Source organism: Mesoplodon densirostris, chromosome 15, assembly GCF_025265405.1.
Source record: "Mesoplodon densirostris isolate mMesDen1 chromosome 15, mMesDen1 primary haplotype, whole genome shotgun sequence".
Lineage (NCBI taxonomy): Eukaryota > Metazoa > Chordata > Mammalia > Artiodactyla > Ziphiidae > Mesoplodon > Mesoplodon densirostris.
In genome coordinates, this window is record NC_082675.1 from 57,967,655 (window position 1) to 57,994,737 (window position 27,083).

At 36.7% G+C, this 27,083-nt stretch overlaps 1 protein-coding gene across 1 annotated transcript in view; it reads left to right on the top strand.

Moving 5' to 3' along the window:
• PIK3C3 (phosphatidylinositol 3-kinase catalytic subunit type 3) overlaps positions 1-27,083 on the top strand; it is a 146,190-nt gene that overhangs the window by 110,852 nt on the left and 8,255 nt on the right. Inside the window, exons 21-23 of the mRNA XM_060119274.1 lie at positions 2,514-2,588; positions 16,535-16,703; positions 23,266-23,356. Of these exons, the coding sequence (XP_059975257.1) occupies positions 2,514-2,588; positions 16,535-16,703; positions 23,266-23,356 (335 nt within the window). The remainder of the gene's footprint in view (positions 1-2,513; positions 2,589-16,534; positions 16,704-23,265; positions 23,357-27,083) is intronic.

The window sequence follows — 27,083 nt, forward strand, 5'->3', positions numbered from 1 at the left end:
TCTCAGTTCTCTTTACCAATATCAGATTTAATATCCTTCAGTTAAGTCACTTACTAGTTTTTCAGTGGAGAGCCTTTAGTCATTTGTGGAACTGCATATTTTGCAGCAGTTTTAGAGCAGCGCTACTACAAGTATAATCCAACAGCGTTAGCTTCACCTGGGCACTTGTTTGTATTACAGACTCTCAGGCTTTTCCCTGCTGTTTGGATCAGAATCTGCATACAGGATTCCCAGGGGATTCTTAGGTGCATTAGAACACTAGAGAGGGCTTTTCAAACTTTGATGTATATAGCAATCAGCTCTGGACACTGCCCCTGGAGATTCTAATGCATTAGGAATGAAGGAAGGCTTAAGAGTTTGCATTTTTAACAAGATTCTAGGTGGTGGTGAAACTGCTAGTCTGTGTATCACATTTTGGGTAGCAATGCCCTAGATCAAATGTCAGTCAATTTTTCCCTAAAGCCTTTCTGATAGTAAATATATTTATACTTTTCAGGCCAGGTGGTCTCTGTTGCAACCATTCAACCAGGCCATTATAGTGCTTAAGAGATATTGAAATAAATGGGCGTGGCTCTGTGCCAGTAAACTTTCTTTATAAAATATAAAAACAGAGGGGGACCAATTTGGGCCATCAAGCTGTGTTTGCTCATCCTTTATGTAAATGATCCTCCAGTCCCCCAGTGGCCCAACTACCAGTTTCATTCAGCATCAGTTAACATAATCTAACTATAGTGGTTTATACACGTAACAGTTATTTTCTTTGTTGTAAGAAGCCCAGATGTAAGCCATTACCGTTGTTGTTTTAACTCTTTAGGGACGTTAGTGTCAACCAAGGTCTCTGATTCTCTTGGTCAGCTCCCTCTATAAAAATGCTCACCACAAAACTACATTTGCCTACGTCTTACTGGACAGGCCTAACTTCAGGTGAGGCTGGGAAATGTAGTCTTTTATGTAGGTACAGTCTTGCCCCAGCAATCTTAGTTTGGTCTTCTTTTAAGGAAGAAGTGTACATAGGATATTGTGTTCTTGGCAAACTAGTAGTCCTTGTCATACTACAGACTATATTTTGAGAATAACTGATTTGTTTAGTCAACTGTAACTGATTTGTTACAGTTAAGTGAAAATTATTAGTAGACCAGTAATATGATTAGAAGTATTTCTTTGAATGATAGTATGCTTTCATTCATTCTCTACATATGGATATATTTTGAAATATATATAATATATAATTTTATCTAGAATTAGGGTATGGTGAGTTATTTTAAACAAATATACTTGAGCTTAAATACCTTGTGGAATGTTGCATCCATCAAAATAGCCACTTTGGGAAGGAGGAATTACACAGAGTACAGTGCAAAAGTGGCATAAGCAATGATGTTAGAGTCTAACTTAGGTTTAAACCCCAGCCCAGTGACCTGTTAACTTCTGGAGCCTTAGGTTTTTTCCTTTGAAGGATGGTTATAATACTTAACTGACATCATTAAAAGGGTTAGACATGATGAATTTAATGTGCCTAGCTAAGAACCTAGCCTTCAATAAATTGTAACTGTGTTTATAATTATAATTGAAGATTAATCTGATGATGGATGTCATTGCTTAAGTCACTTTTGGACTTCCAGAATGGCCTTCAGAACCTGAATCAAATGAACTTTAATATTAATCGAATTTAGACAGGATTAATTTGGTCATTAACAGGTGGTCCAATCTTTTTTCTACATAGTGTCTGAAATAAACATGTTTGTAAATACTGGCTTAGTCATATGTGTGTTTGCAAGTTGCATTTGTTCTTAAGTTACTAATGCGAGAAACAGAACAGAAAAAAAGCTTCAAACAGGTGTTGTTTGCTTAAATTTTTTGAGCACTTTCATCATGCGCCAGGTTTCCAGACTTTAGAAGAGAAAGAAAAAGAGAATAAAGGTAGAGACAGTGACTCTGCCCCTGGTCCTGCTCATGTAATTTTTCTTAATTTAGAGGATTATGCTGTGAACTTCATACATGCCTTTACCACTCACGTGAATTCATTTGTTTTTCTATCTGCTGGCACTTCAAGATTGTTTCTCTAAAGATTTTTCTTTTAATTCTACACTTACTTTTGTTATAGTATAGATGAGATGGTTGTGGGATGGTTGACTTCATTATGTGTGTTTCTGCAGACACTTTTTTTCACTGTCATTCTTAACATATATCTACTTTGAAATGAGAGACGATAGACACATGTTATAAATAAGGTTTCTGAAACCTCATTTAACTTTTGATTAAAGTGACTTTTATAATTTGACAGATTCTACAGGATATTTTTTCTGTTGTCAAATAATAATTTGAGTTTCAAGTGATAACCTCTTCATAGAGTCAAAGATTACGCATTTAATTTGAGAATTCAGGTAAGAAGTCAAAGAGTAGTAATTTGAAATTAAAGTAGCACAAACTGCTGTTGTATTCAGTTGTATGTATAACCTGGTTTGCATGTGTTTTTCACAATTCTTTTGTCTTTTATTTTTGAACTGTTATTGCAGCTGGATATTGCGTGATTACATATATTCTTGGAGTTGGAGACAGGCACCTGGATAACCTTTTGCTGACAAAAACAGGTAACAAATAATGGCTAGTAGCAGATATACATTTTATATGCCAGTGATTTTTGCCCTGGAATCTACTTCATAAGAAAATAAGTTGCATAAGTGAATTTAAATTGATGTCCTTGGAAGGACATGTAAGGGAAACTCCCATCCCTTATAAGAACTGCTTTAGTAGAAATCCTACAGATGGTCATCTAGCCCTTGCTTCTTGAAATGCCTCCTTTAGTGGGAAGCCCATAATGTATGCAAGCAGTCCAGTCTCTTACTGTACAGCTCTAGTTAGAATGTTTAAATGTTCTTTCTCTTATCAAACAACACTGAACTCACATTAACCTCTATCTTTAATTCTTTACCTTTTCCCCTTGGAGTTATGTGGAGTAATCATTCTCATCCTCCTTCTTCCTAATAACTCCTTGGCCCCGTGGCTTTAAACACCATCTCTGTGCAACTTCCAAGCTTACTCTGTTTCAATCCATTTCATTAGCTGTTTACTTGAAATCCTAAATATACAGCTAGTCATAAAAGTTGTTTTCTTCCTCCACTACCTGCCTGATAAGCTGCTCCTCACTTGGTTTCCCCATCTTAATAAATAGTAACATCACCTACTCAGTTGTTTAAGCCCCAGACTTGGGAGTCATTTTTAATTGCAGTATTGGCTTCATCTTACATATCGAATCAATTATCAAACTGTATCCACTGCTCACCAAAATAAATCATGAAGTTACCCCCTCTTCATTTCCACTGCTTTGATCCCATTTGAAACCACCAATCTCTTCTGCCCAAACTGTATGATTAAAATCTGAACTCTTTACTGTAGCCATTGTGGCTTGCCTACACTAACAGGTTTGAATGTCTGAATGTAAAATCACTCCTGTCTTGGGCAAGTGCCCTTGTTGTTTCTTCTTCCTGGGAAGCTCTTCTCTCAGATCTTTCAAGACTTTGGTTAGTAAGTCTAAGATTGAATGGCATCTTTTTTTTTTTTTTTTTTTTTCCCGATACGTGGGCCTCTCACTGTTGTGGCCTCTCCGGTTGTGGAGCACAGGCTCTGGACGCGCAGGCCCAGCGGCCATGGCTCAAGGGCCCAGCCGCTCCACGGCATGTGGGATCTTCCCGGGCCGGGGCACGAACCCACGTCCCCTGCATCGGCAGGTGGAACTCTCAACCACTGCGCCACCAGGGAAGCCCTGGCATCTTTTTAGAGTAGCCTTTTCTAACTCTCCAGTCAAATAGTATTTATATACCTGCCACCCCACCCCTCTCCATTACTCTCTATTTATTATTCTGTTTTGTTTTATTTATAGCACTTATCACTAGCTGAAGGTATCTTTTTTTAATATAATTCAACAAATATTTATTGAGCACCTGCTATATTTTAGGTATTGTTCTAGGAGCTGGGGATACCAAAATAAACAGGACAGAAATCCTAGCCCTCATGGAGTTTGTTGACATCTTAATCATCATCCTCTCCCATTCCGGATGTAGGTTCCATGAGAGCAGGGACCTTGTCCATGCACTTTGCCACCGTGCCTCCAGAGCCTTGAACAATACCTAGCTAAAATGTTTGATAAATCGTTGTTGAATTCATGAATAAATATTTCTGTTCTTCTGTGTAGCCCTTTCTTCATACGCCAAACAATCCAAGTTTCTTCAGCCCTTCACAGAAAATAGATTTTAAAGTACCCTTAAAATAGTCTCTCAGGTAAGGACATTGTGTAGTTTGTTAGTATTCCTCCAAATTTTGATACCAAAATTGAGTGTAGCCTGACTAATTATTAATATAGTAACAATGTTAGTTCACGTAGTCTGGAATTTCATATATTCAGTTTTAAATTATTAGTGTGAAAAATTATCTGGTAAAATTTGCATGTGGGAACCGTGTCTGTATCAATGCCAGGCAGTCCCTTTAATTACCAAAGCCTGAAGGAGTATAATCAGATTGCATTGGAGGTTCTTGCTAAATTTACTAATTTAGCAAAAGATATTTATAAAACGTTATGCTGTGTTTGGAAAAAATTATAATTCGGAAAAAGTTTTCCTGTGTTTTCTTAGCTCTCTTTTTCAGTTGAATCTTTTAACCACAAGAATCAGACTACCAAAATAATTCCATTTGTTTTTATATTGTAATCATTTTATAACCACAGTGGAATTCTTTAATGTGTAGAGTAACATTACATCTATAATGTTATATTCACAGATCTTACTTGTCTCTTCTTTTGGAAATTGATAAATAATAGAACATTTTCTGTTGGACATTGAGAACTGCTCTGTCTTGTGTATGTCTGTGTGTATTGATGGGGATAATTTAAGAGTAAGATTTGGAAAGAAAGGTCTACCTAATATACTTTTTTGGCCCAGGTCATAGATACTCGTATGGAAATTGAATTATAAAATTTCAAAAACAGGTTTTAAGCTTCTTGTCACCAGTTTTCCACTAGAGGGTGCTCTAAATTTTGTTTTAAGCTTACCTAAAAATGTGCTATAGATGAGAGGCACATTCTCTTTCTTTTAAAACAGGATTTCTTTGAGTTATTTCTTCTTAACTGCTCTTTAATAATTTCATCCACTTATATCATACAACAAGCATTTTACATCTTCCTCACTAGGGTAAATGTTTTAAATTTTTAGATTTAGTTTGAATGAAATTGGATTGTATAAGGAAAGACCGATTATGTCAAGACAAATGGAAGTATATAAAACATTCCTCAACTTCTAGAAGTTTTTAATGATTTATTTTAAAATGTTTGTGTGTCTACTCATTTTTTACTAACAGTCCATATTTCAGAGCAGTTTCGAGTTATATTAATTACATATGTTATAATTTGACTTTGTATAGTTTAGACAACTATTACATATTTAAAATGAATTTTGAAGGTGTTTCATTGCAGGACATAGATTTCAATGCTTGTACTTAAAAATGCCTTGAATATTATGAAGCATCTTCCATTGTATATTTTGGATCCATTGTACCTTCAACACAGACCATAACATATTAAAAACTTAGAACTTTAGATTTTCTTATATAACTCTCCAGTCTCTCAGTGTTGATGGAGCTTTTATTAATGATAAATAGCATTTCTCCCATTCTTCAAAATAAAATACCTTTTGTCTTCTATTCTCATTTCCCAGCTTGGGCAGGTTTGTGTGTGTGTGTGTGTGTGTTTCTTGGACAGGTTTAGATGGTTTGGAATTGTAATCAGAGTACTACTGATTTGTCAGTGCCCAGTTCCCTGGTATGAGAGATGGAACAGAGAGGAAGGAGACACCCAGATTTCATTTCACTGTGGTCTTTTGGGGATTCACCCTAAATACACACTGTTCCACCTGTAAATATAGATGAGACAGAAAAGGGTCAGACTAAGAACTTCAGGAATGTGTGGAGGAAAGTGTTTCACCTCTTATAGAGAATTTCAAAATCTGTACAATGGTAATGTACAAAAATGCAAAATATAAGTCTCGATTTCAGATTTCCCAGAAATTTTTTGCCCATGCTTTAATTGGTTGTGGATATTTTTAACTTGGTTGAAGTTTCCTTAACTTGTGCAGCAGAGGGCGTTGTGTATCTATCACAAATGTAAAAGTCTGGAAATTCCTTTGTCAATGTTATGGTTTTCTACAAGCATATTTGGGGTGAATGATATTTCACTTATTAATGCATTAATATATTATTTTGGCAAGAAACTACAAAATTTAAGCTGTGACACAGGATAGGAAAAAAAGTGAATTTTTTTCAGAGTTACCGTCCTTTGAGGAAGCGTTAAGAAGTTTATTCAGGGTAATTCAGTTGTGGCAGGACTCAAATGAAATTAGACTTGAGTTTATCTCAACTCTTTGGAAAAAGTTTTGTTTTGTTTTTATTTTTGAGAATTTAAGGGGGAAAAAAAGGACCAGTATAACTGAAAAATGTGCTGTTTGTTTATGGTATACAGACTTTATGATATAATTAACATATAAAATTAATATGTAAATAATTGAAAAACATTCACAAAAGAAAAGTAGGAACTGGGTATCTGTAGTAAATGGAAAGTTTTTTGTAGGTCCTAAAGATGGCCTTGTTAACCTGGGTTTATCCATTTATATAGTGAGAGGAGTGCTAGCTTTTTTTGTCTGTGGTGGCACTTCAGAGTAATAACCTCTGAGCCTTTTGTCAGAAAGCTCAGAGCAAAGAAAAATAGTCATTTTTATCCTAATTGCACATTGCTTTCAATACATCTCCTATCCTGAACTTCTTTATCATTCTTTAATTTTATGTACTATTGATTCACTTTCCTTTTTTTAATTCTGGGGAACAATCTCACATAGGAGTTAATATGTCAAACTCTAAAGTCAAATTCTTTGCGTTTAAATTGCCCCTCCACCATTGTATAACGATCAAGTTATCTAATATATCTGTGTCTCAGTCTCTTCTTCTCAATGCATAAATAATAATAGAACTCTCTCCTGGTGTGAGGGTTGAATGATTTAATATGGTAGAATTTTGTATGGTACTGAGCACATAGTAAACATTCCTTGTGGGCTAACTATTATGGTTTTGTTTGTTTATTTCACCACCAGGAAATAAGAATGCCTTCCTTATTTAGCTTATATAGCTGTTATTTGTAATCATAATTTTAGAGATAAGAAAATAATATATCTCAAAAGCTTTTTCCACCCTAAAATCCAAACTCCTGTAAGTTACTGCCCTCTAAAATCTCTTTTGAGTGGCTCATTATTTTAGTAGTATATGTGCTTGTTTACTCTCCGGAACATGAGAGAAAGGAGTATAAAAAGCTCTGTGCATAGTAGGCACCTAGTAAATGCTTTGAAAATAAGTAAATGAACTAGGTATTTTCATGTCATTGTAATCTGTCCTCAGGGATTCAGAAAAATCTGTTTCCTGTCAAAACTTAGTTTTACTATAGATTGTGGATATACTATTATTTACCAGTTTGATTTGTATTTCTCAGTTGATATATGCAAAAGAGAGCCAAGCACATAAGACCTTCCCTTTTTATCCATAAGTACTTTTTTAGTCTCTATTGATCATTACTTTAGATGTTTAAATAATGAGAACTTGTCTTCATGTGAATAATTTTCTTTTTAACATTATTTAAAATCTGATCTTTTGAAAGTTTCTTAAACATTTAGTATCAGGAAGTCAGTCTTTATGTTAACTGAAACCTATCATAAGGAAAATGTTAATTTTGTAGAGGCTGCTTTTTTTTAAGTTTGTTTGAGAAGAACATTGTATCTTCTCCTTAGAGGTAATAAAAAATGATAAAGGGCTATACTCTTTTTACCTAAGGAGGTGCAAATTACTTTATGGATAGAGTAACTTAGACTGGGTCATGAAGAATGTGTTGGATTTGTATGGGATACAAATGGAGAAAAGCACACATTCCAGTAAAATATCCAGAAGCTGAGATAAGCCATGCCTTTGCAGGTAATATATATAGGCTGGTTAGAGAAATTTGACGGCAGATTATGGAGGGAAATCAATCTACTTCCTTTCAGATTACCTTTTATATGGCAAAGCTTAATTCAGTCACTGAAGTAAAACTGTAGATTAGGATAGTAAATCTTTTTTTTTTTTTTTTTTTTTTTTTTGCGGTACGCGGGCCTCTCACTGCTGTGGCCTGTCCCGTTGAGGAGCACAGGCTCCGGACGTGCAGGCTCAGTGGCCATGGCTCACGGGCCCAGCCGCTCCACGGCATGTGGGATCTTCCCGGACCGGGGCACGAACCCGTGTCCCCTGCATCAGCAGGCGGACTCTCAACCACTGTGCCACCAGGGAAGCCCTAATGTAAGTTTTATCAGATGATACATTCCTTAATGCTGGGTAGACACTGTTTTGCTTCGAAATGAATAATTTGGGAGAGGTTACATTTTAATGTATTTTAAAGCATTCAAAGTTTCATAAACTAAAATATTAAAAAGTTATTTTTATAGTAACCTCAGAACAAAAAGAAGTGTCAAATTTTAAGGTAATGATGTTGAACAACACAAGGAAACTATAACCATTAGTCTGAATATGAGTTTTAATTCATTTAGGTGGTTCATCTTGCAACTGTCCCTTCCACGATGACCTGAGTCTGAGAGTTGTATTAGTCAGTATAAAGTAGATCAGAAGTCCTCAAGCTTCTGAGTATATTAGGATCATCAAGAGAGCCAGTTAAAATACAGATTTCTGGGCCCTAGGCTCAGAGTTTTTGATTTAATAGGTATGGTAGGGCCTGAGAATTTGTTTTAATAACAAAGAAAACTATCAGTAATTCTCGAAAAGGTTATTAATATTCTTCTCCCCTTTTAAAATCCATTTCTATTTAGAGGCTTGGTTCTTTCACTTCAGTCAAAACAATATATCATAATAGATTGAAAGAAGAAGCAAATATGAGAATCCAGTTTCTCCTATTAAGCCAGACATTAAAAAGATGTGCAGGGCTTCCCTGGTGGCGCAGTGGTTGAGAGTCTGCCTGCCAATTCAGGGGACACGGGTTAGTGCCCCGGTCCGGGAAGATCCCACATGCCGCAGAGCAGCTGGGGCCCGTGAGCCATGGCCGCTGAGCCTGCGCGTCCGGAGCCTGTGCTCCGCGACGGGAGAGGCCACAACAGTGGGAGGCCCGCGTACAGCAAAATAAATAAATAAATAAATATAAAAAGATGTGCAAGATGTAAGGCAGTGCCACTCTTCTCATTAATTATATTTTGTTTTGGAAAGTAGTTATTATTAATAGAAAACAAATGTATGTTAAAACGTTATTGAATTGTTATTTTTAAGCTAATTAATATTTTTTAAATGTCTCAGTTTCAATTTCAAATGTAGGAAATATCAATATAGGTAGTCCAACTAAGGCTTTTCTTGGGGTCCTGAATAATTTTTAAGAGTATAAAGGGTCCTGAGACCATGATCTTTTAGAATTGCTTTTTGAAGGCCACTGTTTTTCATCTTCAAAGGGTTAATTACTGTTCTGCTTCAGGCATTAAAACAGTTCTCTAGAAGAAAAGAATGTTTCAGGGAAAAAAACTTTGTTTTAATGACTGTAGGAAAAATGAACATATTTAACAGTTAAATATTCGTTTTTCTTGAATGGAAATAGACTATATAATCAGAGATACTAAGTAGACATGGTTTTGCCCCCTTTTCATTAGTTAGCTTAATGTTATCCCTGTTTATAAGAAGCCATCTTAACAATTGAATGTGAAGTGATAATAAATTATGTGAAACATTTAGGTGATTGGAATGTCTATGCTAATCTGTACTTATGTATGACTTATTGTACTTTGTTACTCAAAAACTAGTTTTGAAAAATATTTCCTCATTACTATACTTTTTAACTATAAATGAAAATACCTCTAACCAAGTATATCATAAGGGTTTAACTAATAAGTGTTGGGAGCAGTGGGAGTGTAGGTGTAGGGAGCATTTTTAATTCTAAAATATAAGTTCCATCATATCAATAAATAGTTATTCACAGTCTTCTTTTTTTCTAGGTTTTGTGGTAGGGCAACAGGAAAGATATAACATTCATGTAAGAAAGGCATTTTGGGGAAAAAAATAAAATGTCAGGTTATATACAAAAAAATTGAGAGTGGGAAACTTACTGGGGAGTAGAGTGGCAGGGAAAAATTTTTGAATTTGAGAATTGTGTGGGATTTTCAAAAAATTAGAGTCTGGTTTATAGGACAGATTACAGGAGAGAGTCAAGTAGAAGGAATAAGCAGCAGTGAAAAAATGGAATAAGTACAGTTTTGAGATTGGTTGCATTTAATTATTAAATAGACAAAAGGGAAATTAAAAAAAAAAAGAAAGAAACTCTACCACTAAATACTATTAATTTTGGCAGTATCTAGTCTCTTTAATCCAAGAACTACAAATGTCTTCAACTACAATTTTAAAAATACATTCATGTCACTTATGCAAATAACAGGAAAATTTAATTAACACCTTTTATTCCCTTTATATTGCAAGGCAGGGACAAAAGAAGGTAGTTACAGTCAACATTAAGTTTGTTTTATGTACACTTCGCCCCTTGACTATTTAATGTAATAGATTTGAATAAGACCACATTCCCTGAATTTTTTAACAGTTATTTTAATTTCTTGAAGTGCATTTTAAAAATTCTTAAAAGTTTAATTTACAGATATTAAGTTTAAAAAAAGCCATTCCCTTTGGTATGATGATAAATTTTCTTAAAACGTTGATAGCCTCTTTTCAAAATACATTCCTCTTTGAACTTGCAAAGCATAGTAATGGTTTCATAGTTAGATACTGAATCTTTTATGCCTTATAATTAAGTAGTAATCCTGTCCTTTGAGAATTTTCTTACAAGAAGGATAGAAGGTATACTCTTCATTTGGAGGCAGTGATACATAGATGACATTGGAATTCCAGTAATGCCTGTTAGGAAATGAAGAAAAGCGGGGCTAGGTTTCCTATTAAAAAGCACCAAGCCCATTAAATAAACTCCGTGTGATGGTTGATACCATTCGATACATGATTTATTAAGGGTAGCAGTTTTGAATCAAAGATTGGTCAAATAGGTTCTCTGCTCAAGTGGTGGGTATCAGTAGGAAATATATTGATAACATTATTTAAATAAATAAAACTAAGAAAGGTTTATCTGTACCTACGATATTGTAAGCTTCTAATTTCTTAACCTCTTGAAGGGTAGAATGGTATTTGTCTAACAAGGTAGATAATAAATGGGAAGTCCAGGATGAAAATAAGCAGAAAATGAAGTGCTTAGCTTAGTTGAACAGAGGATATGTGTTTAGCTGAAGGCAGTGAAACCTTTAACAGAAGTTGATCATGAACTTTTCACCAAATCATGAAAAATTCAATGATCGCATCCTCCCTTGAACCTTAAGAGATTAGGAGATGGTGCTTTCCCAGTAAGTACCAAATTTTCAGATTACTTATTCCAAAACTGATCTTCTTTTGGGAATCTTGGACTTCCCTTGGGAAATTGGTGAAGTCTGTGAACTTCCAAAAATACTGATTTCATTGTGTTTAGAGACCCTGAAGTGCATTTTGGAATTCTGAAAATGTGTTTTTCAATCAAGAGTAATACGTAGGACTGTTTTAAACAGAAATGAAACCCCCTGTGTTGACATATTACATTTTATAATCTTAAATATGTACAACATAAAACCTGATCTTAACTTACTATGCATCTACTCATACATAACTGTAAAATACAAACAGATTTATAAGATAATAATGTTACAAACTAGCAAAATTTAACCTAACAATATTAATGTGACAGACAAAGGAATATTGAAACTAAACTGCCACTTGCTAGTGTGAATATGGTATAGATAATATAGTGTGAGTTTCAATTCAGAGTGCTGTTAATGTCCTGTCCCATGCTAATATTCTTACACTACTTTCCTCTGCTTGAACTGCTTCATAACCTCCATTTATTCCGGATGCTGTAATTTAATTTTCAAGGTGCTCTGCTTCTGTTAGTATTAGCCTGCAACAATTAAATTAGCTTTGCTGTTTGATACCAACCCAGTCAAAAACACTGAAATCATAGGACAGTATTAAGTAGTAAGGTAGCATCCAGATGATCCAGACTCAGCCTTTATTAATTTCATTATAGATCTTCACAGAAATGAAGACACAAAAATTTTAAAACATGACAACATCTATAAGAACTATCAGGTTTCTAGAAGAAAATTTCTCACATCAGTAATGTTATTAAAAGTTGTCTAAGGGCTTCCCTGGTGGCGCAGTGGTTGAGAGTCCGCCTGCCGATGCAGGGGACACGGGTTCGTGCCCCGGTCCGGGAAGATCCCACATGCCGCGGAGCAGCTGGGCCCGTGAGCCATGGCGCGTCCGGAGCCTGTGCTCCACAGCAGGAGAGGCCGCAACAGTGAGAGGCCCGCGTACCGCAAAAAAAAAAAAAAAAAAAAAAAAAAAAAAGTTGTCTAAGCTGTAAAGGTGAAATTGAGATGTCATTGGTTAAATAAATGCAGAATAGCCACATTGCATGCTCCTGTATGCTAGGCATTATCCTGGGTTTCAGGACTATAACAAAAATAAATGGAACAAGGTTCTTGATTATAAGACTCTTAATGGTTCATTAAAAGTTTAGTGTTGGGGAGAAAGAGGATTGAACAAATAATTTCAATATACACCTCAGCTAAAGTGTTTTGATAGAAATAGGTGAGGTAGGAGCCTCATTAATAACTGCTTGCCAAACATGCTGATTTAGGTAGCCCTAGTGTGAGCTAGAGGAAACTTTTAGCCAACCTGTTACTGCCTTTGTTTTTTGGGGTGGGGAGACAAAACCACTTTTCAATTCTCCACAGGCTCCTTGCTATCTGTATCTAATTAGAATTCCTTCTCATTTCACCTCCGTCATTTGTCATTTACTATACTAGATACATCCATTTAAAAAAATTCTTAAGAGACTATTGGGGAGGAAGAAATTTTCCTCTACCCTTCTAGTTTCTTCTGGGTGGTCTAAGAACTAAATTGAGATGAGATTATTGACAGATTAACAGGAGAAAAACTAAAGTTTACTAACATGTGAATATGGGAGAGACCTAGAAAAACTGTGAATAACTCACCAAAATGGCTGAAACCCTCACCTTAAATACCATCTTTTGCTAAAGACTAAGGAGGATGTTGGGGATAGTGGTTTGGGACCTCAAAGCGGGAGAGGCGGTTGACAAGGAGATAGAAAAGCAAATGTTTGGTAAATGTTTGCTAGGCCATGCAGAAACAATAGGACACAAAGGAATTTTTAACAAACTTCGCTAGGTTCCTCCCTGTCTGCATACATAGTTCATACTATAATTAATCTATGGTGATAGGTCCTTTCCTGGAACAGATCCTCTACTGACATTGTTTAGGTAGCTGGGGGAAGGTCAAGTTTTGTCCTTTTGGGCCTTGATCGGTTTCAGCTCAAAAATAATTTTCATGTCAGAAAGACATTTTTGGGTGGCAAGTTTTGCTCCCCTATAAGACTTTAACCAATTCTCCAGTTTGAACAGAATATTTTAAACCTGGTATAGCTTAAAAAAAAAAAAAAGATAATTTCGATAAATAGAAAACTGGTATTCAGTGCAATAGTTACATTGATGATGGTGCAGGGGAACAAAATTTCCATTTGCAAGGAATATCTATTTCATCCCCTCCCTTTCAGTCTGTATGTGTCCCTAGATCTGAAGTGGGTCTCTTGTAGACAGCATGTAGATGGGTCTTGTTTTGTATCCATTCAGCAAGGCTGTGTCTTTTTGTTGGAGCATTTAATCCATTCACATTTAAGGTAATTATCGATATGTATGTTCCTATGACCATTTTCTTAATTGTTTTGGGTTTGTTTTGTAGGTCCTTTCTTCTCTTGTGTTTCCCACTTAGAGAAGTTCATTTAGCATTTGTTGTAGAGCTGGTTTGGTGGTGCTGAATTCTCTTAGCTTTTGCTTGTCTGTAAAGCTTTAGATTTCTTCATCAAATCTGAATGATATCCTTGCTGGTAGAGTAATCTTGGTTGTAGGTTCTTCCCTTTGATTACTTTAAGTATATCATGCCACTCCCTTCTGGCTTGTAGAGTTTCTGCTGAGAAATCAGCTGTTAACCTTATGGGAGTTCCCTTATATGTTATTTGTCGTTTTTCCCTTGTTGTTTTCAATAATTTTTGTCTTTAATTTTTGCCAATTTGATTACTGTGTGTCTCAGTGTGTTTCTCCTTGGGGTTATCCTGTATGGGACTCTCTGTGCTTACTGAACTTGGGTGGCTATTTCCTTTCCCATGTTAGGGAAGTTTTCGACTATAATCTCTTCAAATTTTTTTTTTTTTTTACTCCTTTCTCTCTCTCTTCTCCTTCTGGGACCCTTATAATGTGAATATTGTTGCATTTAATGTTGTCCCAGAGGTCTCTTAGGCTGTTTTCATTTCTTTTCGTTCTTTTTTCTTTTTTCTGTTCCACAACAGTGAATTCTACCATTCTGTCTTCCAGGTCACTTATCCATTCTTCTGCCTCAGTTATTCTGTTCTTGATTCCTTCTAGTGCAGTTTTCATTTCAGTTATTGTATTGCTCATCTCTGTTTGTTTGTTCTTTAATTCTTCTAGGTCTTTGTTAAACATTTTTTGCATCTTCTCGATCTTTGCCTCCATCCTTTTTCTGAGGTCCTGGATCATCTTCACTATCATTATTCTGAATTCTTTTTCTGGAAGGTTGCCTATATCCACTTCATTTAGTTGTTTTTCTTGTGTTTTATCTTGTTCCTTCATCTGGTACATAGCCCTCTGCCTTTTCATCTTGTCTGTCTTACTGTGAATGTGGTTTTTGTTCCACTGGCTGCAAGATTGTAGTTCTTCTTGCTTCTGCTGTCTGCCCTCTGGTGGATGAGGCTATCTAAGACAGTTGATGGGAGAAACTGGTGGTGGATAGAGCTGACTGTTGCTCTGGTGGGCAGAGCTCAGTAAAACTTTAATCCACTTTTCTGCTGATGGGTGGGCCTGGGTTCCCTCCCTATTGGTTGTTTGGCCTGAGGCGACCCAACACTGGAGCCTACCTAGGCTCTTTTGTGGTGCTAATGGTGGACTCTGGGAGGGCTCATGCCAAGGAGTACTTCACAGAACTTCTGCTGCCAGTGTCCTTGTACCCATGGTGAGCCACAGCCACCCCCCTGCCTCTGCAGGAGACCCTCCAACCCTAGCAGGTAGGTCTGGTTCAGTCACCCTAGGGTCACTGCTCCTTCCCCTGGGTCCTGATGCACACACTACTTTGTGTGTGCCCTCCAAGAGTGCAGTCTCTGTTTCCCCCAGTCCTGTTGAAGTCCTGCAATCAAATCCCACTAGACTTCAAAGTCTGATTCTCTAGGAATTCCTCCTCCCGTTGCCAGACCCCCAGGTTGGGAAGCCTGACGTGGGGCTCCGAACCTTCACTCCAGTGGGTGGACTTCTGGGTATAAGTGTTCTCCAGTCTGTGAGTCACCCACCCACCAGTTACGGGATTTGATTTTACTGTGATTACACCCCTCCTACCATCTCACTGTGGCTTCTCCTTTGTCTTTGGATATGGAGTATCTTTTTTGGTTTGTTCCAGCGTCTTCCTGTCGATGATTGTCCAGTAGCTAGTTGTGATTCTGGTGTTCTTGCAAGAGGGAGTCCATTTCTTCATTCAACAATGAATGCTTAGTATATGCTAGAAACTATTCTGAGGCTGGGGAAACAGCAATATACAAAATGCATAAGTCCTTGCCTTGGTGGTACTTAGATTGTAGAATCCAGGGTGTTACTTTTTGTGTTATAATGTATGCCTACTATATACCTACTTGTAAATCAAAAGATGCTTTATGAATTCAGTGGTGAATCATTCTCTAAAGTGAATGATCAGTCACATTCTTACATATGTGACCTACGAGTTTAGATGACTGCTCAAGGGTTTGTCTTCATGGGCACTATAGCTGTATTCAGCCCTTGGCAGAGGTGAATACTGTGCTTGGTTTCCTAGTCTGCAGCTAATGAGTGACACAGATTAGTTGGAAATGATTCAAATGAAGCTAACAATATAATTTGAAATTTGGGGGATGTTTTTGAAGGTGGGGAGAATAGTGATAAATTAAAGGAAGGATTCATCTCAGGAATACTTAAAGAAGTGATCTTCCTTTAGCATAAGAAATTTGCTACAAGATACTAATTTCTACTAATACCTTTAAAAGTTGTCCAGGCTTTAGCCATCTTTGGTTCTGGAGATCTAAAAGTAGGACTTAAATTTTAAAATATTATTGTGGGATGATTTTAAGTATAGTTTCATCAAAATGAATGTGGGCTGAAGGGAAATAAAATATGCTCTGAAGGCCCCTCCCTAGCCTGGGGATACAGGATTAAACAATTCAATAGACTTCGTCATGAACTAATATTCTTTATGAAGAGACACTGCTTTACCAATTGTATGACATATCTATTTCCCAGTTCCTTAATATAAAATTCTGGAAACAAATGAGTTTCTTATCAACATCCAGGCAAACTCTTCCACATAGACTTTGGATATATTTTGGGTCGGGATCCAAAGCCTCTTCCTCCTCCTATGAAGCTGAATAAAGAAATGGTGGAAGGAATGGGGGGCACACAGAGCGAACAGTACCAAGAGTTCCGAAAACAGTGTTACACAGCTTTTCTCCACCTTCGAAGGTAAGTTGATTTGCTTGACGTAGAGAATTTTGGTAAATTCATTTCACAGAGTAAGAAAAATATTTGTTCAAATGTATACATTCTTTAGCATCACTCTTTTTAGAATGACACAGACAGCAGTATTAGTTAATGTACATTTGATGACTCTTTTGATGAACAGTCTGATATCAAAGGCAAAAGAGAGTTTCTTGCTTTCTCACTAATTATTTGACTGCTAAATCCCACCAAGTGGGAAGCTGGCATTACACAAGAATGAAGCATTTAGCTCACTTGGAGAGATTAGTCAAATAATTTTTATTTTTTAGCACCTTCATCAGCCTTAGTTTGGAGCATTCCTAAACAATTGAAGAATAAACGTTACATATGATTTTGTCTCTCTTCAGCACCTCATCAGTCATTCTGCTTAAAAAAAAATGTTGATTTTTTTCTCTATCCCTTTTTCTCCAAGGCCACTATATCTCTGCTTCCTTCATCCAAATTTCCTTAGGACTAGACATCATGTATCATCAGGAAAAAGATAAATTAAAAGTCATGTTTGTTAAATTCAGGACATGGCTCTGATGGTTAGTCAAAAATGATGGATCATTTTATTCTAACTCCATTTTCAACTTAACTATGCAAAATGAATATTCTTAGTCTACCAGAAAAATCCCAGCTCAGGAGACACCTGTATGCTCTTCCAGATGAATATGTAACCAGTAGAAGTGAGTTGCCTATGCATGTGGACCCTGTCTTTTCTGTCTTTGTAACCTCAGTTTATAGACAGTATACGTATGTTTAATAAGAACCTTCAGTATTTGTACGAACAGTTCTGCATCACATCTGGAGTGAGTCCATGTTCCCTGGTGATGTTGATACTACTGGTCCCAGGTGAATGGCAGTCCTATATTAATAAGGTTTCATCTTTGCAATGGCTCAATAGGCCTTCACTGTTAACTCAGTCTCGATCACAGGTCACAAACTTTAATGTACATTTCACAAACAGCTGCATTATTATCCTTTGAGTGGTAGAGTGGCTCAGTTTTACTCTCCAGAAATGCTAAAGGAATAATGAGAAGATGGGTGCCTGGTGATGCAGAAGCACTTTCAGAGATGAAAGTTCCACTTTAATACCTAGGATTTTTAATTTAAAATAGAGCCTACAGAAAGCTAGATGAAACTATGGTGATCTCAGTGAGGAGGCAGACAAGATGGTATGCAATTATAACTAGAGAAATGTCAAAGGTGCCCTATCTTATTGAAAGCAGAAAGAAAACAATGTGTCTTATAAACTGTCATTGATAATGGATTAGTAGCAATTCAGCAAAATGAGAAAATAGAGGCAGATTATTAGTACAGAGCCAGAAGTTAACTTTCCTCACTACTAAGAAAAATCATAAAGAGATTTATCTACCTCACTTTATGTTAAGTCTTCATGAAATTGTTTTATTTTTTTATTTTCAAAAATTTCACTGTTAAGATTAGCTAGACCCTAATATTTTGATAAATATTTATTTTTTAATGTTGTATTTTAAAATATGGTTCAGTTAGTAAAAATTTCTCTTAGGACATAAGAATTAACCAGATAGCCAGAAATTTGTTTGGAGGTAAGGATATTTGACACGCTTATTATTAGAATTTTTAGGTGTGACCAACTGTGTTCTTTTCATGGTGTTTGTTGATTGCTGATCAACAAGAAATCATTGAATAAGCTGTGGACCACAAACAGAGCTGTCCCTTTTGAATTAAGTTATGAATGTTACTTGTACAGATGCCGGAACACACTTTATGGTGTGATTTTCATATAACAAGATACATTGTTATACCAATAATAAATTGGAAAATTTATTTTTTGAATACTCTTATGGCAACTCTTTAGTAATGCTAAGACACTTTAAATATTAAGTGTTCAAGGAAAACATAACTTCTCTTAATCCATGTTTACGCCAAACACCATGCTAGACATGATACAAAGAGGGCCTAAACTTTTCAGTAAAAATATTGAAATTTGGAATGCATTTTGCTGTATCAAGCAAAGTTCTTACATTGTCTTAGAGGATGTTTGCCTAGTCACCAAACAGCAGTGAATCTATTGATCACACTACTTTTCATCATTAATCTCATTGTTTTCCCTTCTAGAAGTAGTACACTTGTTAAATAAATATTTTTATAGGATTCTACTGTGATATTTGTTGCATGCAAAATGGATAGATTGTAGGGGAAACAAGACGTCTGAAATGCTGTTAAGAACCTCACTTGTTGTAGTTAATGCTTTTTATTCTTAGTACTGAAGTTTTTTACTGAAAAATTTAGACCATCTTTGTATACCCAGTGAGTAACATGGTGGTTGGCATAAACATGGGTATGAGAAAGAGTACATTCTTCTTGAACTCTGTACTTAACCTACTCCTTTTTAAAAATCTAATTTATATCACATCCATCCTTACATTTTTGTCTAGACTTGGTTTTGCCCACTTTTCCCACTCTATCATTTTTTTAAACTTAACCTTATATTTTCTTTTGATAATGGCTTTAAAGATTTCTGGTAACCTTTCTGTTTCTGGATAGCATTTGAATGACTAATATATAATTTCTGTTTTGTGTAACTGGTTCTGTCTTAAATGGAAAATGCAGGTTAATGGCAACAGATGTAAAAGATTAATACAGTTAAGGTAGTGACAGATTATCCACAAAGTAATTGGATGTTTAAGCTTCTTATAGAATATTCCATTTTATATTTATTTACATTGTTTCCCTTTGCCATAATAATAGAAGCATGGGTGGTTATATGTATACCAGCAGATAATGGAGAAAACATTAATATTTGCCTTTTACAAAAGGAACACACATGCTTCCATAAAGGCAGACGTTTTAACATAGATCCTGGCTGACCATTAGAATCATCTGGGGTTCTTTGTGGGCTGGGGGGGACCAAAACAATTCTGAGCCCCATCAGATTTAATTGGTCTGGGATTTGGCCCAGGCATTGGTATTTTCAAAGAAGCTTCCCAAGTGAATTTAATGGGCAGCCAGGTATGGGATATACTTTGAAATATCCCTTTCAAAACTGAACCTTGGGGCTTCCCTGGTGGTGCAGTGGTTGAGAGTCTGCCTGCTGATGCAGGGGATACGGGTTCGTGCCCCGGTCCGGGAAGATCCCACATGCCTCGGAGCAGCTGGGCCCGTGAGCCATGGCTGCTGAGCCTGCGTGTCTGGAGCCTGTGCTCTGCAACGGGAGAGGCCACAACAGTGAGAGGCCCGCATATCGCAAAAAAAAAAAAACCCTGAACCTTGTATTCCTCTCCCTGTGTTACCCTGTGGTAGATTCCTGAGATTCCCCTATGGCAAGGTTGGGACAAACCCTATATAGTCAACAAAACAGAGTATGAATAATTCAGGGTTCATTGAAAGAATATTATTTTTTCGTAACATAATATGTAGCAGTTGGTTGTATCCTACTGACACCAGTCCTTATAAGCCTTCTCGGTGGACCCTTTTCTCTATTTCTATTTCCTACATACCACAGAGGTTAGAGAAGGGTCTGGTGCCCTTTTTGCTCCCTAATGCCACTTCCGAACCATTTCTTCCCTTGCCTTCTTAAAGAAGGAAAGCATAGACACACACCGTGAAATCAGATGAATTACCTACTGCTGACCATCAACTGCCTATTTCCCTGTCATTTTCATTCATTGAAAACTTTGTCTTCTTCTTCAGGCCTGCTGCTGTGACTTCAACACCTGCATGAATGGTCCAGCCATGACCGGACCGTCTCAGGGCTGTGTCCTCCACATGTAAAGCCAACCTTGTCCACTCCCTCTCATCAGTAGTAAATTTACCCCTCCAAAATCTTGATCCCCCACTTTTCACTTACTAGCCTCCTTTCTTCCTTCATGCTTCTCCAGTAAGTCTTCCAGTCCTACTCTGCTATTGAAACTAATTTTATCAAAATAAACAATTACCTATTCCAAATCCAGTGGCCACTTTTGCTTCCTAGAAGCTTTGACACAGTTGACCATGTCTTTGTTCCTAAAAACATTTCTTTTATTTGGTGTAACCTACTCCTCTATTTTCTTTTTGCCTTACTGGTCACTCCTGCTTCTTTGCTGATACCTTCCCTCTTCTGCCTTACCTCTATATATTAAACTATCTACAAGTTCCATATCAGTATAAAGAGTTCTGGATCTTTTTCCCCTAAACTCTCTCCTTAAGCATTTACATCTAGACTTGTGACTTTAAATAGGATCCAAACGCTGATGATTCCAAACTATTACCACCAGCCCTATTATCTCCTCTGAAATATGTCTAACTGCTTACTTGACATCTCTACTAAGAATGTAGTAGGGATCTCAAACTCAATATGTGTCTAAAATGGAACTCTTTGATTCCCTGCCCCAAATCCTGTTCTTCTTTCATTCATTTTTTTTTAATTTTGATAAATAACCATAGTTCCCCATGTAGACTAAATCCTTGGTGACATTCAGGTCCTCTATTCTCCACTTCATTGAAGCCATCTTGAAGCAAGTGATATCCAGTCCATCTCCAAAATATAGCCTGATAATGTCCATATTATTTCTTTTCCACCTGGACATCTGTAAAATAGTTTCCCTTCCTCCATTCTTTTTCCCCACAAGATAGCCAGTGTGGGCTTTTACAAAATGCATATCTGAGTATGTCACTCTACTCTTTAAACTCACTTATTTCAGTGCAGTTAGAATAAAATCATACCTCCCTAAGATGACTTTTCTCCCCACCCCATCAGTCTTTGACCCATTTTGCTGTTTTTTCTTTATTTTTAAAAATCTTTTGTCAGTCAAGCACTCATGAAATTATCTTCTTTGTCAGTTTATTGTGTGAGTCCCCACCCTCCTCCAGAATGTGAGCTTCATGAGTATGTAGAGACCTTGTTTGTTCAGTTCACCACTATACCCATAGTGCCTAGAACAGTGTTTAGAGTGAGAACTCAATATATGTGTGTTGGTTGAATGAATAAAATTATTATGTGAGTAGAAACGGAATAAGCTGTGACATGCTTTTTATCAATTCCCACAAGGAAATCAGTAACTTTTAAAACTATAAGTTCAAGCTGTTTAGCTATCATCATACTTTTTTTTAAAAGAGTATAATTGAGTTAGGACCTAATTTGATTAGAAGATTATATCATGGTAGAATTTTTTCATTATAGTGCCTGATTTTCATGGATAATATAAAATTCAAAAATGATGAAATAGATAATTTGAGGTTCATATGGATAGTCATTTTTGTCTACAAGTTCTATTATCATTACAGTTCAAGTATTAGTTTTTATGTACTTTTTTATATCATGGATAAGTAGGTGGCTGGAATAAAGGTTCTGCATAACCTAAAGTCCTGACTTCCATCCCCTAGAGAAGACAATGCAAGGCACTTGTGTTGACACTTCTACCGAGACCAGCTAGAAACCTTCTTTGCCTAAAACCAAAGCTTTCTTCACTTACATACATCCCCAAAGTCAAACCTGAACCTCCTTTTATCACTACAGTGCTGCAGGGCCGCTCAGGGCATAACTGTCCAAGGGGAGAGTGTTCTGGAGCAGGAGGTGGGTTGCACCCAGTGTACACTTAATTATACCTTTCCCCACATGGCTGCACTCCTGGAAATGAGATTTGGAATAGTAACATTCTTTCCTCTTGTTTGGAGGAGGATGAAAAGTTTGATGGTTGATGAGGATAAACCTTTAGTTCCTACAGGGGCCAGCATACTCCAAAGGTGAAATTATGTAGATATCTTGCACATTTTTAGTGTAGAAGAGTATGAGATGTTTTCTCCTCCGTTTAGGGTTGCTTATATCCAGACCAGTCACTATATTTTCGAAGATGGTGGGATTAGTGTTCCTAGAGGATATTTATGAATGATTAGTGAAATCACACTATTTCCCTTTGACTCATTTACCCATGACATACTGAGGTAGTCTTAAGGTAGCAGATTCTTGTCAGCATTGAGCAAAGACGGATCTTCATTGCTTAGTAATGCTAATTAATGGTATAAAGCAGATTCCCCTTAGATCCCTTCTAAAAATAATATACTTATTAAAGAGTGAAAAATTGTCATTATTAGATGGTTATTCCAAAAGTGTGTTCCCTAGTGGGGGACCTAAAAATGGCATTATATCAAGACCGTAGAATAAGATATGTTTTCAAGGCTTGCTTTTCATTGAGACAGCTGGTGAATAAGCTCACATTCTTTTTGTTTGTGTGTGTGTGTGTTACATGGGCCTCTCACTGTTGTGGCCTCTCCCGTTGCGGAGCACAGGCTCTGGACGTGCAGGCTCAGTGGCCATGGCTCATGGGCTCAGCCGCCATGGCTCATGGGCTCAGCCGCACCACGGCATGTGGGATCTTCCCAGACCGGGGCACGAACCCATGTCCCCTGCATCAGCAGGCGGACCCTCAACCACTGCGCCACCAGGGAAGCCCTCACATTCTCTTTTCCATAGGAGTAATAGTAATCATTATAAAGCACTACTTCTCGGAGTGCTCTTAATATGAGAAAGAATGGCAAAATTCTAACACATTGCTATTTATTTTTCTTTCCCACTCTCCTTTAGGTATTCTAATCTTATTTTGAATTTGTTTTCCTTGATGGTGGATGCAAATATTCCAGATATTGCTCTTGAACCAGATAAGACTGTGAAAAAGGTAATTTTTATACATCCTCAGATATCATAGTCTACTTTTTTTTTTTTTTTTTTTTTTCGGTACGCGGGCCTCTCACTGCTGTGGCCTCTCCCGTTGCGGAGCACAGGCTCCGGACGTGCAGGCTCAGCGGCCATGGCCCACGGGCCCAGCCGCCCTGCGGCATGTGGTATCCTCCCGGACCGGGGCACGAACCCACGTCCCCTGCATCCGCAGGCGGACTCTCGACCACTGCGCCACCAGGGAAGCCCCCATAGTCTACTTTTCATATGTAAAAAGTATTAGGGTTATAACAACCCATTTCCCCTTGTCCCGACCGCTAGACTCTTAAGTAACGTGAATTAAGAAAAAGACCTTGTGTATATTTTTATTTCGCATTCCAGTATATGACAGCCTCTCAAGTCCTCTGCAACAAATTTTATCCCCTTGCCTGTTTGTACCCACAGTCACATGAATAGGTCACTACACCAAAAGAGGAAGCTTACTATCACAGTCCTTGCTCTTTGTCCTAAAAGTTTAGCTTCTCTTTAATATTCCTAACGGGATACCTGATTCCTGGTACTCCCAGACTAAGCCTGCTAAGGATCAGAAACAAAATATTTTAATAGTATGTAGAAGCAGAAGCAAACAGCCATTCTTTATCCTTCCCATTCAACCCTTGCTTACAGGGGTTTCTTACTGTGTCAGGAGAATAGAGACCTGCCTTAACCTGCAAAGAGAAGAATGAAGGAAAGCCATCACGTAGATGAGCAGTTATTCAGAACTATCTTACCCTAAGTTGCAGCAGGAGATGGGAGGAAGGGTAACAGATTTGAAGATTTTTATTCAAATTAATTTCTGACTCTCTGATTCATTGAGAGGGATGTATGTAGTATACTTTATTTATCTAAAGATAACATAAAATGATCTTAAATACCAGTGTGGTTATTAATATTGAACTTCAAAGTTTAGTTTTTTAACTTATAGAAGTATAAAATTACTAAAATTATAAGTCTCATAGATGGAATTGCCCTGGTGGTTGAAATTAATAATTGGCACCAAAAGCCCTAAGTTCTGATGTAATTGACTCTGAGCATTATTAGAAAGATACCTCTGTGGTTTAAACATTGTCTTGGTCCATTTGGGCTGCTATATATAACAAAATACAAGAGACTGCATGGCTTGTAAACAACAGAAATTTGTTTCTCATACTTCTGGAGGCTAGAAGTACTAGATCAGGGTGCCAGAATGGTCAAGTTAAGGCACTTTTTGGGTCAAAAACTTGTATCTTCATAGGGTGGAAGGCACTAGGAAGCTCTGTGGGATCTCTTTTATAAGAACACTAATCCCATTCATGAGGGTTCCACCCTCATTACCCAAACACCTCCCAAAGGGTCCACCTCCTAATACTATCACATTGGGCATTAGTGTTTCAACATGGATTTGGGGGATACAAAAATATTTACATCATTGCAAACATGAATGAAGCTAATCTCTTTTACCTAATTTTATGAGTCTTTGGCAAGCAATGAAAGGGATTTTAATGTAAATATCTTATTGCTTAACCATTTAAGGAAATTATGTTCTTATTAGGATTTCATTTATTATTATCCAGGAAGCACTGTTTCAGCACCCCCCACCCCCAAACTAGGTAATGGACTACTTATCACACTAGGTTTTGGCCTGGGTTATTTTTTGTCAATTTAAGCTCATCCATCAAGAAACATAATTGGTTGAACGTTTTCTTAGCTAAAGTTGATGATTGCACCAGATTTCAAATGTTGTTGCCTTTTTTTTTTTTTCCGCGTTGCTGTTTTCAGGATCTGTTTTTGCTGTTTATTTTAAACCCATCTATCTCAGTCATATGTTCACTCTTGCCTGACTTCACTTGTGTTCAGAAGTCATTTATGAAAGTTCTAACAGTATTTGTCAAACGGAGTCTTCCAGTTTCTTCTGCCAGTTAAGTTATATAGTTATGGTTCTTATTAGATCTTTTGTTTCAACTTTTGCTTCTCTTTTAGGGAATAATGATTTTATTGTTTAATTTGTTACCAGCTCTCTTTATGGCATCATCTTTTAACACATGAAGCAATTAATTTATGGGGAAGAAAAGCATGTACCTTAGTCATTTTTCTTTACACTATTTATTCCCTAGCTTTTTATTCTAGTTTCAATTACGTGAACCTTGAACAAAAAGTATTTTACTGTATTTTTACCCAAAAGGGTATTCCATAAAGATTTATTTGCTTGCTGCTATTTTATCAGGAATGTGAAGTAACCAATTGCAACATAAACAGATCAGCTCGATGCTTTGTGACCGCCTGGAGGGGTGGGATGGGGAGGGTGGGAGGGAGACGCAAAAGGGAGGGGATATGGGAACATATGTATATGTATAACTGATTAAATTTGTTATAAAGCAAAAAAAAAATAAAAAATAAAGATAAAAAAGTCATAATATTATTGGAAAGTGATGCTGCAATAGACTAAAATTTATGTTTCATATTGGTTGGCTTTTTTAAGAAGTAGAAATAGGTTTTAATACTCTGTGAAATAACATTTGCTGGCATTACTTTGAAGTCTTACTACCTAGAAATTTTTTGCATTGACCTCATGAATGAAAGCCAGCTAAAGAAACAGAGTAGCTCATTTGAGGCTGAAGTCTTCAGAGAAGTACAGATTATTCAAATTATTTAATCATAACAAAGTTCAACAATATTTTCCTTTTTCCTTAACATATTTTAGTACATATATATATATCAATTTCTTTTTATTTTTTTAAACTGTCTACTCGTTTTATGGTGCTTCACAGATAATTGTGTTTCTTACAAATTTTGAAGGTTGTAGCAACTCTGTGTTGAGCAAGTCTGTTGGTGCCATTTTTCCAACAACATTTGCTCACTTTGTGTCTCTGCATCACATTTTGGAAATTCTCACGATATTTTAAACAAGGGGTATCTTATCTACCTTTAAAAGACAGTGCAGAGGCTGAGATTTACAAGTTTATATCCTTTTGCTTAAAGGCACTCTCCAGATTGTTTTGAATGCAGCCTTACTAATGAGGTGTGAAAGGAGAGGGTTTGGAGCTGGTAGGGATAGCCAAGAAGTCAGGGGAGAAATTCTGGAAAGGTGAAAGTCACAGAGGTGACTTAGGGGACAATAACAAGTAGCCTAAGATAAGTCAGTATATATGAAAACAAATCAACCATTTATATGCTGTTAACCTTCTTTGTTATAAAAGAGAATGTCTTCATATTTGGCAAATAACATTTTCTTTATATGCTAAATACATATCTTCTGTTTGTAATTTAAGTACTTATGTAAGTATGCAAGTTTTGATAAATTGGGTTAAAGTTTTATTTTGATTCTCCTGCCCTACAGTTTTTTGACGTTCTTAAAAAATAGTTCCAAAATTGTCAGACATGACCTCTCTAAGTAGAAATCAAGGAATATAGTGGATTAAACTCTTTAACTGGGACCCAGAAATGGGAGAGAGAGTTGATTGAAGGTATACTTTTAGGTCTCCCTCCACCAAATTGTCCTTCACTTATTATATTAACCTCTTTTACCTCCTCTATCCTGAGGCTGCAGGGCTGTCGGATCAGCTGGTATACTTCCAGTGCAGTGAATAGAAAAGAGCACTGAGCAGGGCCATGGGTTGTCATACTGTCTGCCCTTTCTTCTTCCTGGTTTTATAGTAGTTAAACTCTATACTTAAAAGGAAATACTAAATGTGGACCACTTTTTATCCACT